The sequence below is a fragment of the Molothrus aeneus genome, chromosome 18 (genome assembly GCF_037042795.1).
Source record: "Molothrus aeneus isolate 106 chromosome 18, BPBGC_Maene_1.0, whole genome shotgun sequence".
NCBI classification, from domain to species: Eukaryota; Metazoa; Chordata; class Aves; order Passeriformes; family Icteridae; genus Molothrus; species Molothrus aeneus.
The window spans coordinates 3,121,650-3,135,909 of NC_089663.1; the positions used below are offsets into that span (position 1 = coordinate 3,121,650).

Below are 14,260 nucleotides of genomic sequence, written 5' to 3' on the forward strand. Positions count from 1 at the left end.
CTCTTTTAATTGTTGTCAATTTTACTGACATAATAAAGCTAGAATTATCTCTAAGATGATAGAATACATAAATGCACACAAATCTACCATTAAAAATTCTAAAACTCTGGATACTTAAAAAGAACCAGTGCACTGCTTTTAAAAAGAATGAGCAGCCGTAGAGGGTAATTCTGACCAGTAATTATTATTTCTATAATTAAAAACTATCAGTTCTGATAAATGAGAACTTACATGACCTTTGAGCTAGCTCAGGTGCCAGTGGCAGTCTGGGTACAGCTAACTTCTCCTGCTTCTGGGACATACCATGACAGAGGTGTGCTCAGCACCAATAAACGTGCATGTGCTCTAACTGTTGGGAGAAAACAAAAACAGTGTTAACTTTGGGTTCTGGACTTGAGTGAGCTAAAGAGAGAAAGGCAGTCTTTAGCAACAAGTACTGCTTCTGTTTGAAGCAGGTGAATATGAAATAGCTACTGTGTTTTTCACCTATAAAGCTGATTTTGTGATCAGCACTTCAGAAAAAGAGCTTAAAGGTTGCAGTGGACAGAAGCAACCACAGTCTCTGCATTGATATGGTAAGTTATGTGCTTTACAGCTGTTCAGCAGCCCTTGTACAGAGCAAACAACTGAATATACCAGCTTGGGAAATCCACTGAAATAGAGGTGACCCCCACTGCAGGTGCTTTTGGGGTTTGTGGGTTTGGGCTTTTCCTCTTTCGGCACACTATGTTGTGTTTTTTGTTGTTTAGCATGTGTCAACTTCTCATTAAACTTTTGATTAAGTATGTTTTAACTTGTCAGTGATGTGTTGGATAACTCTACCTCTGCTCCAAACAAAAGACAGGACAGCTCATGTAGAGATAACATCCCTGAAGCAGCATTTTATTTTATTCACTTAGTTCCAAAACATTTAATTTAGAAGTCTGGCTTCCCAGTCATCCTTCTTAACATGGGCAAATATTGACATAGAGTTGTCAGAGTACACAGACAACCAAACAGCCAAAGAGTTTACAAAAAATAAATTCATGATTCTTCAAAACAACTGCAAAAGGTTACAAGTATCAAAACTCTTAGGTAGATGCACTGCATTTAAAGAAACTGTGCACATAAGTTAGAGGCAAAAAAACCAAATTGCTACTGAAACCTCACATTTCAAACAGTTTATTGTAAACTGATGAACAGAGTTGTCATTTCACATCAGCTTAACTGTTTTCTCTGACTGAAAAAAGTTTGGGGTGGCTAATTTACTTTGCATGCACAAAATGTACTGCTTAACAGAACTGTCAGCTCATTTCAAACAGAATACTTTAACTGGAATCTAGTTATCCTCAATCACTTTCCATTATTCCTTTCCATATTTTCCAATCGACAGGCAAATTAAAAATGCCTCCTTCTGCACTGCTGAAGTGCAACTAAGATCAACAGGGCCAATAAACCAATCAATCCATCAATGCCCATGAAGACTCATCTGAAACTGCTTCTTGATAAGGTGGACAGCAGATCTGAACAGCTGTACAATACAGATATGCTTAGCACTAGATATTTAGTGTGACTGTGGCAAGGAAATATTGGTGATGATGGGGATGGCCAAGTGGATGAAAGAGGGATCAGAGGAAAGCTTGTTAATTATTGCCCTCTCCTGCTTCTTCATCCTGCTGATCACTCGTCCACAGAGTGAGGTTATCTCGAAGTAACTGCATGATGAGAGTGGAGTCCTTGTAGGAATCCTCATTTAGTGTGTCCAGCTCTGCTATGGCGTCATCAAAGGCTTGTTTGGCTAAAAGGCAGGCCTGCTCAGGGGCATTCTGGATTTCATAGTAGAACACGGAGAAATTGAGGGCCAGCCCAAGCCTAATGGGGTGAGTGGGCTGCATGTGCTCTTTGCTGATTTCAAAAGCCTCTTTATAGGCAGCTTCTGAGGCTTCCACCACACTGTTCTTCTTCTCTCCAGCAGCAACTTCTGCCAAATAGCGGTAGTAATCCCCCTTCATTTTCAGGTAAAAGACCTTGCTCTCATACTGGAAGTCATTGCAGTTCTTGATCAAGTATTTATCTAGGAGAGCCAAAACATCATTGCAGACTGTCTCGAGCTCCTTTTCTATCTTCTCCCTATAGGCTTTAACCTTCTCCAGCTTCTTCTCATTGCCATCTGCCATGGTCTTCTGCTCTATGCTGCTGATGACGCGCCAGGAGGACCGTCTGGCTCCCACTACATTCTTGTAGGCTACAGACAGCAGGTTTCTGTCCTCATTTGAGAGGGGCTCATTCAGCTCAGTGACCTGAAAACACAGACAAAGAGCAAATTTAAAGGGTTTGCCTTAGAGAAGAGCGTGCAAACCTCCTTCAATACTTTCATCACGAAGTGCAAGATTCAAAACTTCTTCTAGAACCCAAAATTCCTCCTAGACAGGATTAACTTTGTAACATTGAAAGTTTAAAACTGTTCTGCAGTCAGGATTTATAAGAGAGAAATCCCCATAGATTTGAAGTAATAGAAGGGGTATTTAGAAGCCACTGCAAAGAACATCACTGAATAAAAGTGAGTCCAGCTTGTGTAATGGAGAAGCAATCACAGTGGAAGGCTCAGGATTTTTAGGAAGTCTGCTCTAATTATACAGACTACACACTTAGTGATGAATTTAAATGTACCTAGAACCAGGTTTTTGAATCTGGAGCACAGCAGGGACACTGGAAGCTGGTGCAATTCTCCCATTTCTGTCTCCTGCTGCTTGTGTCCATCCCACAGCAGAGATGGAAGCGCTGCAGTCATTAAGCTCTGCACAGCACAAATGGAACCAGTGTTCCATGGTCTCTGTCAGACATGTAGTGGGTGATTACACAGTGCAATACAAAAGTTACCCTGATTTCTGCTAACTGGCTGCAGACAAATTCCAGGGATAGGAGGTGAAAGAATCTGCATAGAAATAGGACAGCAAATCAGGAATGAAGCCATGATCAACTTGGAACTGCTGCTCCAGAAAGCTGAGACAGAAGGATAATACTTCTAATAAATACTGTGTATTTAGGCCTATTTCACTTGATGGTTTAACTCAGGCTATCACATCCATGGTCACTTGAAATTGTTCTACTTTTTAAAATTTATACACATGAAACTAAACACAAAGGAATTATGATGAAAAATATAACTCCTCTACCTTAGCCATCCTGCTTTAAAATTAGTCACTAGAATTCTAAGGATATGTACTTTGGTGTGAAAATAAACTTGTCCTTGCTCAGACACTGTTAAAATCATAACTATTTCTTTTAAAAATGTGCATTTACACTGCTTGAAAGGCACCAGAGTGTTCACAGCCAGTACTTACATACTACAAACAATCAAGTCACAAATATTTGCACTATTCTGAGACTGCTGGCATAGGCAGTGAACCTTCTAACAAATGTGCTTGTTTCCAGATCCAAAAAAATACTTTATGTCAATTATAACTCTTACAGTAAGAGAGAACTTACTTTCAAATTTGGGTTTTGTTCTCAAAATATATTAAGTCAATTAGTTTTATCTCCAAAATGACTTTTCATGAACCTGAACTCCCAAAAGACACTGCTCTGCTTGTCCTAATAGAATTAGAGGCAACCTACAGAGGATGAAATGCACAGGAATAAACTCTAATGACATCTTCAGAATCTTCATCATAGCTCCCAAGCAATTTTTCCTCAACAATCTCCACCACAACCTACCTGGATCGTCTCTAGTACAGATCTTAACAGTTCTTTCACTGTTTAGTGACCAGAATGGGAGCATATAAAAGGAATCCTGACTTAGCCCTGAATTCCTAACTCCACAAGCCAATGAGTGTGCAGCACTCCATCAGCTCAGAAATCAGTAAATCAATAAATCAATTCTGTGTGTGATCCCACTCAGGCCATACACCAAGCTGAGCTCCTTCCCAAGGACAACAGCCCAAAGTGAGAGCTCCACAATGGAGAGCAGATCCATGCCCTGACCCAGGTCAGTGGCCTGTGCTTCTGCTGGTTCTGAAGCAGGAGCTGCACAAATCACTGTACCTGAGCCAGTAGAGGCAGGTGAAATGAATAGAACTTGCCTGATACAAAGCTATGCAATCATCATTGTGGAACAAACAGAAAGCAGCCTAAGGGATTTAAAGCAGATCAGTTTCTTGTATCATGGGGGTTCAGAGCTCTGTACCAAGAACTGGAATTCTATAGCTGCAGGTACCCAGAGAAGGCCATGGGGAAGCCATCCCCCAGCAGGGAGGGCACTGCTTGCTTTAAAGACAACTCACTCCCCTCTCCTACACAAACACACTTCCTTAACCCCAAAGCAGACCCTCAGGGATAGGTACTAAAAATACAGAATATCCCACACTTTTACAGTCCATTGATAAATACAGATAAAGCCTACATAACAAACTAGAACCTCAAGCTATTTTCTTTCAAAAACTTTAGCTCAATACTTAAATTTATTTCACTGTGTAGTATTTCTCACATGACAAATGTTAAAATTCTGTATCTCACATCACCCACATTACCAATTTTAAATAGTAAATTATTTTTACCACTATGTAGCTATACTGGAAAAGCAACATCAATCAATAGAGGTCCTAAGCACTACCTACTAGAATTAATACTGTCCAAAAACCAAAGGGCTTACACAGCTACAATTTTTCTTGGTTTCTGGAATTATCTAAACCAAAGGGTACGCAATGCTGAAATCTCAGGAGGCTTCAGCTGAGAACCTTTCACCACACTTACACCCAAAGCCTCTTTCTCCAGTGTGCTGAGAAACAATTCTGTACCTACCTGTGTAAGCTTTATTTGCAACAGCTGGAATCCTGGAGCAGCAGTGGGAACACCACACCCCATGGAAGAATGCCATTCACATAGGATTGTATGTGCTATTAAAATGACTTGAATAGTTACAAATTAATGGCTTTAGTAAACTAAACCAAATTATTTGTAACAGCAACTATTTCATTTTCCTCTCCTGTTTACACGTTACAATCGAAAATAATGGAATTCTTCCATGAAAAAAAAATGTTTACCACAACAGAAATTTGTATTGAGCAGTAAATTCCTTATTTAAGCTACAACTGCTACTTGGTCTAGCTTTTTTCTTTATAGGAGGAATTAATGGGAATAAAAAATGAATGTTTCTCCAGCTTGATGCTGACAGATGAAACAGCAGCCTTGTCACTTTTTTCTCCAGTGGCAGAGTCAAAAATCAAGCAAAGACACTTTCACTACAACAAGCATTTGTTACTTTATGTTTCTGAAGTAACTACCATGCTGATGGCTACATTCTGTATTGAAAAGTGCAGGAATATCTCAAACTGAAATTGGTCAGATTTCAGTTTACACTGAAAGCACACTACTTTCATATAGCACCTTTAAAAAGTACCAGATGTGTTACATTCAGAGATTTTTTAAAAAATTAAACTTTTCCAATATGAATATATATAAATATAAATATAACCTAAAGATATCTTGGAGAATAGATTTCTGAGTTAGAATACTGATTTCCTTCCTTTTGGAGGAAGTCTAAACTCTCTGGATTGCAAGGTTACTTCACTATGAAGCGATATGGATTAAAAGCTCTCTGAATTATCTCGCAGTTATTTGCAATCCCTGAAACAGAAGTATGAGCTGAGAGGAGAGCCAGCCCTCAGAGCATTCCACAGATTATGCTCAGACCTATAAAACCAACCTCAACACTGAAGAGCATTCTGGAAATTGCTGAGTTGGAGTGAACACCTGGGAAAACCAAATAACCAACAGATGCTACATCACAGACATGCAACAGTGTAGGAACAGCTCTAAAAAAGGGAACTGTTGCTTTTAAATCCAGCTTGCTTTTTGTATTTTAAAAGTATCCCTAAGTTTCAAGACACCACTTGCTTACAAAGCGTTCTGGAGCTCCCAGTTACAGAAGCTCATGATCACACAAATTATTTGTGAGCAGAAGGGGCATTAAAATGAGAATACCTCAGCTCCAGATCAATCAAAATTTGCACAGCAATTAGAACAGTTTGAAGACAACTGGACATGCACACTAGCTCTAAGTACTTTATTTACACTTCCTAGAGCAAGGCAACTGTGTTCTCATGGTTTCCCACATGCCCAGGGATCATACATACACTGCAGCTCTGCAGTTCTTGGAGAAATATAAAACTTTTATTAGCAACAGCTAGGAATTGTCTGCTTGAGCCATACATTTTAGTGGGTTCTCTCTTTCATCTTTTAAAATTACCAACTGAAAGAAGAGTTGTTACTATTATATTATTTGTATCAAGAACTCTAGGGATAGAATTTATAAATACACCTTATTTTAATGTCTTGTGGCTCTAGTATTGAGATGCTCATTAGTATCACTGCTTTAGAACTGGACTGGTTGTAACATTTATTACAACATAATATCAAAAGTGAACAAAAGCAGCAAAATTAGTGTCTTTTTACTGCCCTCATTTGAGGGAGGTGACATTCTTACAACAAAAATGTGGACTCCATTTGAAGCTGCTCTTTTTCGACCTAAAATCATCAGAACTCTCAAGAGAAACAGTTCCTCTTGGGGCCTTCGATGTTCACAGAGGACAGATCAGCAAGAACAAACCAACTGTAATCTGATATGGAAAGACTGCTAAGCATCCAGGGGCATTAACATTACCCATAACATTCAGATCCTGTGAATGCTTTGTTTTCAAAAAAGGGACTAGACATAACAGGTTTGACCATTCTACAATTTTATTATGTATCGGTACAGTCAGATCAGTACAAATAATTTTCATTGCTTGGTTCTGAAAGGAGCAGAGTTGCAAATGTAACATTGTTTAAACACATTTCGGTATTCAACAGGGTATGGAATGCACTGAGAAACTGTTACCCTACAAAGAAGAGGCAAAAAGGCAACGTTAAAGCTCAGGAAAGGCTCCTGGAACAGGGGGTAGCTTTCACACCTGGACGCAGCTACTACCTTTGAGTCACCGATGGCAGTGAGTGAGGCAATAGAAACGTCTAGAAGAGGAAGGGGCTCCTCTCGCTGTGTCCCCAGACAGCCCCCGCCGCAGTGCCCATCCCACGGCACCAGCGCCCCCAGACGCTGGCGGATGCACCCCAAGGTGAAACCCAGCACCTCGTCGGGGTGGGAGGGAGGGAGGGAGGGAGGGAGGGAGGGAGGGAGGTGGGCGAGGACGGGCCCCATGTGTAGCAGAGAAGGAACGCGCAGCGTTCCCGCCGCCAGGAGAGGCGGGCGCCATTCAAATGGCCGCACTGCGAGCCCGATTGGCGCGGTGGGGAGACGGAGAGGAGGGCATGGGGACAGCCACACCCCCGGGGCAGGGACAGGCGGGGAGCGGGAGGGCTGCGAGACAGGCAACGGAGGGAATGAGGGGGGGAAGGAAACACATTTTGAAAGGGGGTGCTAGGTCCGGTTTGGACCGGCTACTCTTTGTCTCATCTCTGCCCAAGGCAGGTAGCAGCGGGCACCGCCCCACACGGCGGCGAGCTGTCCCGGCGGGATGGTCTGGCTCCCGCTCCCGCCCTCCTTTCTTCACCGCGACGGGTGGGAGCCGGCGGCTCGCATCCTCCCCGGCCCCGACCCCGCCTCGGACCAGCCCGCACTTCCTCTCCCTCCCTCCCCCGCCACTACTCCCCTGCACACTCCTCCCCGAGTACGCCCCACGGCCGCCACGCTACCGGCCCCACTCACCGACTTCATGGCCGAGGCCATGTCATCGTATCTCTCCGCCTGCTCGGCCAGGCGGGCTCTCTGCAGCAGCTGCTCTCGGTCCCCCATGGCCGCTTCCGTGGTGGCTGCCGGGCTGGGCTCTGCGCGCCCCTCAGAGAGAGCGGAAGGCGGGCGGGGATGTGCGGCTGGCCGCGCACGGGTGGCGGGAGCAGGAACCGTAAGCGGAGCCGCCCGCTGGGCTGTGCCGGGCTGGGCTGTGCCGGGCTGAGCTGTGCCGGGCTGGGCTGTGCCGGGCTGGGCTGTGCCGGGCTAGGCTGGGCTGTGCTGGCCGCCGCTCCCTCGCCCGCCGGCCGCGCTCCCGGACCGACCGCGGCGTGTGCGGCTCGGAGCCTCGCGCTGCTGCCGCCGCCCGCGCCTGCGCGCCGGGAAGGCAACGAGGGGGCGGAGCCGCGGTGCTGCAGGGGAGGGGAGGGGGCGCCGCTCCCCCGCGCTCTATTTCTAGGTGACGTCACTTGCTATAAATAGCCATGGCGGGGCGCCGGCCGCGGGCCGCGCGTGCGCGCTGCGAGTGCTGCATTTTCCTGCTGCAAAGGTGGAGGTGGGCGGGGGGCGCGGGCACTGCGGGACGGGGCACGGCACGGGCTCGGACACCGACACCGACACGGTCACCGCCGCACCGGGCCTGCCTGGCCTCGCCCGAGGCACGGGCGGGCCACCCCTGGCTGACCACGGCCGGGGTGAGCACGCTCCGCGTTCACGTGCGTGACCCTGCCCAGCCCCAGGGCTGCTTTGTGCGGCCGCAGCCCGCAGTGGTAGCACGGCCGTGCCTCTGAGGGGAAATGAGCGGATCTCGCATCCCCGCTGCCTTCAAACAGCCCGAGCTGTGGGGGTGGTACCACGGAGCAATTCTACTACCTTACCTAAGAGATGCAGTTAATTCAATTTTACTGCGTATTTTAATGTGTAATAGTCAAGCTCCTCTTTCATAAATTGACAGACTACCATTCTTACATAAAAATTATCTCAAGGCAAGAACCTTGCACAAACAACAAACTGCTGCTGGTGTCCGCAGAAACGCTGGGAGCCACGTTACTCATCTCTTACAATAAATCACGGATTCACTTTTCCCATTTAACCCTGGGCAGCATTTAAACATGCCTGCGCTGCTGAAGGTGTGCGGAGCTGCTGGACAGGTTTGCTCACCTGCAGGCAGTTCAGCACCAGAGCACCTGTGGTGATTTCAGCTGCCATCTGTCCTCACCCCCAAAGAGAGGGAGACAAACTCCATGAGCACGCCCGGGAAGCAGGGACAGGGCTGCTCTCACTCCTCCCGACCTCTCCACTACCCTCGGTACTCTCACACTGCTTCAAATGAGTCAATCCAGTCCCCGGTGTCACACAAAAGTTTTAAGCCTTAACTCCAATGCTGCTGGCTTTTGTGCATTAAACCCTAATGCCATTTAAAATAAATGCTGTGGTTTTAAAAGGGATTAGATGAATACTGCTTGTTAAAAGACATAAATAAATATGACAAATAAGAATAACCTATAGTTATATGTAATAAGGCATGAAAGATAAAACTTAGCAAGTTCTAAACTGATTGCCAGAACATTCTGGAAACAGCCCTTGCAGTAGTGTGAAGCACAGACACCACTGTGCACTCATCCCAGCAAGCCAAATGGGGCTTTTTCCTACTGGGATTTTGTTCTCACTGTTTCTAAGAGAAGGCAGTGACATCCAAAACCTGAACAGAATGAATCCCAAACATCAGTTCAATTTATTATCATAATTATTTTAGAACTTGCATTGATTTTACCTTAGAATAAATGTTTAGGTATAGACAGCAAAGATGTGATTTTGAAAGTGTATTATTCCATGTAAAAATACCAATTTTAGTGCATCCAACCCTTAGGCAAGAGTAGTGAGAGATGTGCCAATCCTCCTTGCCCAGTTCACTTCAGCTGGGAACCTTTGCAGCTGGAATAATTTCTCAGCAGAGATTAGTCAGTTTGCAAAGGATTCCAACAGCTCTGAAAATATGTAGGGTTTACCAGCAGCTTTCTAGTCTTGCACAGCAGCTTCAGACTCCCCAGGGAAATGGATTACAAAGTATTTTTAAAACCAGTTATTCACCCACTGAAGCAATCTGCATTAATCTGCCAAATATATATGTGGATATATCTACACATGCACAAAACACTCGCATTAAATGCTTTGGTTTCCCTAATTGAGGCTTCTGTAAAACAGCTATTTCTCAGTCAAAAGCATCTCAAAAATTCCTAACTTTGAATCCACGAGGGTCATGTGTAACCTCACTGCTCTAAAACCAGATACACATCTAAATTCAACAGTTTCAAGAAAAAGTGCTAAAATAAGGCAACATTGTGTGCAGCATTTCCACAGTGTGACTGTAACCCAAAGAAAGGGAAGAGATTGCATTTCTCATCCAAGGCAATGGGAGAGAGCACCTCTATGCTCCTGTGCATCCAGCGCCCAGTGCTCTGCATCTCCACCCTCAGGAGAGGCTCCACAGTTACACAGAGGTACAAAGAAACAGAAATTAGAGCTCACGCAGGGAGTTTTATAGTCTTCTACAATATTTATAAGTCACAATGTCTTATAACAAAACTGGAAAGAAAAAGAAAAAATCAGCAGGCCTTTCATCAGAGTGCTGAACGGGGTGGAGGCAGGGCCTGCCTGCGGTTCCCCTGCTGAGCTCACACACCAGGCATCGCTCCACGGGTCCCAGCAAAGCTCAGGAATACTGCTCTCATGAGGCAGGACTGAGAACTGCTCCCAAAGCGACCACACCCAGCAAGAATTTGGAGATGGAGAAATTTATGGCACTGAAAATTGCACTATGACCTCAGACCGTGGCTGTGCTCCACAGGCACATCTGATTCTTGGACAGCACCCATGGTCCATAAATAGCTCCTGGAAATGCCATTCCAGGTCAGGGCTCAGGGGCACTGGGGACACCACAGCTGGCTCCCAGGGTGTCTCCCCAGTGCTGATGTTCAGCTGCAGGGACACTGCTGGACAGGCACCACCACAAGGAAAGCACCATGGGCCATTCCCAGGTTTCCCAGGATGGAAAACCTCCCCTTTTGTTACCCTGGAAGCACTGAGGGAGCACACACACATTCTGTGCCACTCTTTCTGAGACTCATGGAACCACAGCAGTGCTGCCACAAAGTCCCTGCCACTGACATCCCCCTGATCCCTGGAGAAATGATCTTCCCTCTCCTTTCTACAGCAAGGAAATGTTTTATTTAGGGAACTGCTAAATGATGAAAGTCTTGGGGACAAGATACTGAAAAACACAGAGAGAGAAGAGAAACCACCCACTGGTGGGGGAGGTTAACCAGCTTCCACATCACAGCAAATGAAGTAGAGACAACTGTGGAAGAGAAAGAAATGGAGTTTGTTAACATCTGGTCTTGGAAATATTTGTGACTGGCCCTTACATGGGGCATGATGCTCAGACAGTGCTGCAGGACAGATTCTTCCAGAGGCTGAGGACTCTCTGTAATTTTTATTGTTAGAATTCTAGCAGCACATTCCCCCAGTAAAGAGAGATAAATGTGCACCAGGAGGATAGATGGTGTAACCAGTGACAAGATCAGAGCACGAGATAGCAGTGGGTGTAGCTGAGTGTGATGATTCTCTCCCAAACCACAAGGGACTGTAATTTCAGTGACATACTTCTAGCCAAACCATACAGCACACTTTAACAAGCCTCTAGGCTGTCACAGTGTGTGAAAATATTCTACTCTTTGTCATATTTCAATTTCATATTAATCTTGAATCACTCACAGAACCTCCCTCATAACTCAGGGGTAAATCCTAGAATGAAGAAGATGACACTGCCTGAGTGCTGCTCAGCAGCAGCTCCAGGGTTCAAGCCATGCCTTGTGGTGAAGTACTCTGTGTATCTATTCACCTACAATTGAAAACACAAGGGTTCTGATTTGTACAAAACCTGTGAAGCTCTTGCTCCCCCATGGAAAGGGTAGGTCTGTAGCCCAAAGCCTGGTTGGGATCACTCAGTGTATTAATACCATTCAGTATTCACACACAGCAGCCTTTTGCATGTTCAAAACCCTGTGCAGACACAAGCTGATAAACCCTCAGAACTCTCTGGCAAAATGTGCTATCTTCCAGCACCTGCTCATTTCAGAGTCCAGTGAGGAAGCAGCAGCACTATGTCTGAATAAAAGATGATGGCAGTTTTTCCTTGCCAGAATGATTCAGGGATATGCACAGGGGTTGTCAAGCATGCTCAGTTGTGGGGGTTCCTTTAAGTGGTGAGAACACAGTAGCTAATTGAAAGCAGCTTTAACTCCTCATGAGCTACTATGGTGTTTGCTACTCCTGCCCAGATAGAAGAATGCAGTTTTACTCCTTATATAATGAGGGGAAAAGTAACCAGGATTCAGAAGCTTCAACAGGAAAACATGAAAAGCTGCTTATCAGCAGCTGCCAGCAGAGCACCATTTTGAAAAGAGGCTCTACAGGTAAGAGGAAAAAGAAACAACCTGTGTTAGAAAATACTGGAAGTAAAGGAACAATATGAACACAACAGAACTCAATCCTACGATTTCTGGAACCTCTCTGAAAGACACCTCGTGCTGAGCATAAACAATTAAGGACTCAGCATTAACAGCCACATTTAAAAAGTAAGACCAGATCTGTCTTAACAAATGAATTTTTACTGCCCTTCAACCTTTACCAAAGTGGATTAGTTTGACTTAGAACTGGATTAAATCCCACTGAAAATGATTGATCTGAAACAATGACCTTTCACTGTAGAACATAACATGAAAGACTTTGGGGATAAGACTAATGAAGTGCAGAGATAAAGCAAAATGCCTTGGCCGACATTTCCAAAAGTGGCCTCTAATTCTGGGTCCCCTACTTGAGTCACTGCACAAAGTGCTCATTTCCTCTAAAAACGAGGCCCCAAGAAAGCTGAGCCAGGCATCCAGAATGAGGGACTGCCTGAAAACACTTCCTTGGAGCTGTCTCCCCCAGCATCTGTCCTGAGTGGGTGTTGGATGCACCAGTGACAGAAAGCAGAACTGCCAAAGGGACTGTGAGCAGGAAGAGCTGCTGCTCACCTCCTCCATCCCCTCTAGCAATGACTTGGGTCAGCTCAGGGAAGTTTCTGTGGCAGTTCCTGTGCAGGACCTCCACAGAGCCATTTCCACACACACTTCAGGGCAGAGCCACCCTCAGCCTCCCACCGTGCCAGGCTCAGGGCTGTCTGCTGAGCTGCCAAGAGAAAAGCCACCTCTAGCAGCAGTGCTGGAAAACATGGATGCTGCCTATTGGAAATGTCCCTCTCACCTCAGGGAGGGTCAAGTAACAGAACTTCTGCAAGTGCTCCTGGATTTCCATCCCCCTTCTGTGACCAATCAAGACATAGAGGCACTGTACTTTGGGACCTTATATGCATTTTAAGATAAAAATAACTTTGGGTTTTTTCTATCTAGGGCAAGCTCCTTCCTTTGCTAGGCCAAGCCATGTGGAGGAGGAATGACAACAGCAGGTACAGCACATTCAGCTCAGGGCAGGTCAGCCACGTGCTCAGCGTGCTTCCAAGTACAGCTCCAAGGAAGAACAACAAAAACACATCCAGAGCTCGCTCCAGATGGTAGGATAGGGAAAGCAGAACATGATGGGGACACGAATCACATCTAGGAAACCAGAACGAGGTAAGACACAAATTGAACAAATTGCTACCCCAATGTGAATACAATGGAAAGAACTCCACTAGGTTCTCCTTGAAAGACCAACTCCAGCCAGCAGCACAGGCAGAGAAGGCCAAAAGCACAACTGGCATTCAGCACAGATTCACCTGTTCTCTTCCCCTGCTGCATGACCAGGCACCCAGTCTGCTCTGGCTCATGGATGGGGAAGCAGCAGCTCCCCCCTGAATGCTGCTCAGCCCCCTGGAACACAGCAGGGCCAAGTCCTGTGAGACCATCTGCAGGCACCACTTGCAAATTCCTGTCCAAATGCAATGAGCTCCTCAAAAATGCTTTGTGCAGCTTCAATAGCCAGGTGACATGGGGCAATAGTGGGCCAAAATACACTGTACTTCAACCACTTGACTTTACATCTCTTAAAGGGATATTTTAATTGGCTCAATTTTACATATCAAACTTTGAATTGTCTAACATAAATTTTCAGAAAAGTAATAAGTTATTTCACCTGGGAAATGACCTAGAAAATTCAGTTGTCCTCCAGAGAGCAATTGTACCAAATTCAGAAATGAAATTCATTAAGAGAAAAGGCCTTAATTCTGCTTTAGCTGAAAATCCTTTTTCAGATTTAAGTTTGGAAAAGAGACTTGTTGTTCTAGCACTCCTGAGGAATTTTGCTGAATTGAGCCTCCTCTTTTTAACTAAAAACTCAAAACAACTGTGTTCTTGAACTACTTTTAAAACTTACAAGGTCTTAGGACACTGGTGATGTTAACGTGGTAGAACAAAGGTCACTTATATGCCAAGCTAAAATACCTGCATTCCCTAGCATGGGTTGCTTTCTTAGAAAAGAACCTATATAGAATGACAGCTATCTAAAATTTCTATACAG

General features: G+C 45.1%; 1 protein-coding gene across 1 annotated transcript; it reads right to left on the minus strand.

The window, feature by feature from the left end:
- Positions 1 to 855: 855 nt before the first annotated feature.
- Positions 856 to 8,045, minus strand: YWHAH (tyrosine 3-monooxygenase/tryptophan 5-monooxygenase activation protein eta). Its single transcript, XM_066562020.1, has 2 exons — positions 7,682 to 8,045; positions 856 to 2,279 (listed from the first exon to the last, which is right to left on the minus strand). The coding sequence occupies exons 1-2, from the start codon at positions 7,766 to 7,768 to the stop codon at positions 1,623 to 1,625; spliced, it is 744 nt and encodes a 247-aa protein (XP_066418117.1). The 5' UTR covers positions 7,769 to 8,045; the 3' UTR covers positions 856 to 1,622.
- Positions 8,046 to 14,260: the final 6,215 nt, after the last annotated feature.

Excerpts from the sequence above, each read along its gene's own strand:
- YWHAH (XM_066562020.1), bottom strand. The coding sequence starts at position 7,768 with ATGGGGGACCGAGAGCAGCTGCTGCAGAGAGCCCGCCTGGCCGAGCAG. Across the intron at positions 2,280-7,681 it reads TGGCCTCGGCCATGAAGTCG|GTCACTGAGCTGAATGAGCC; the intron begins GTGAGTGGGGCC and ends CTGTGTTTTCAG.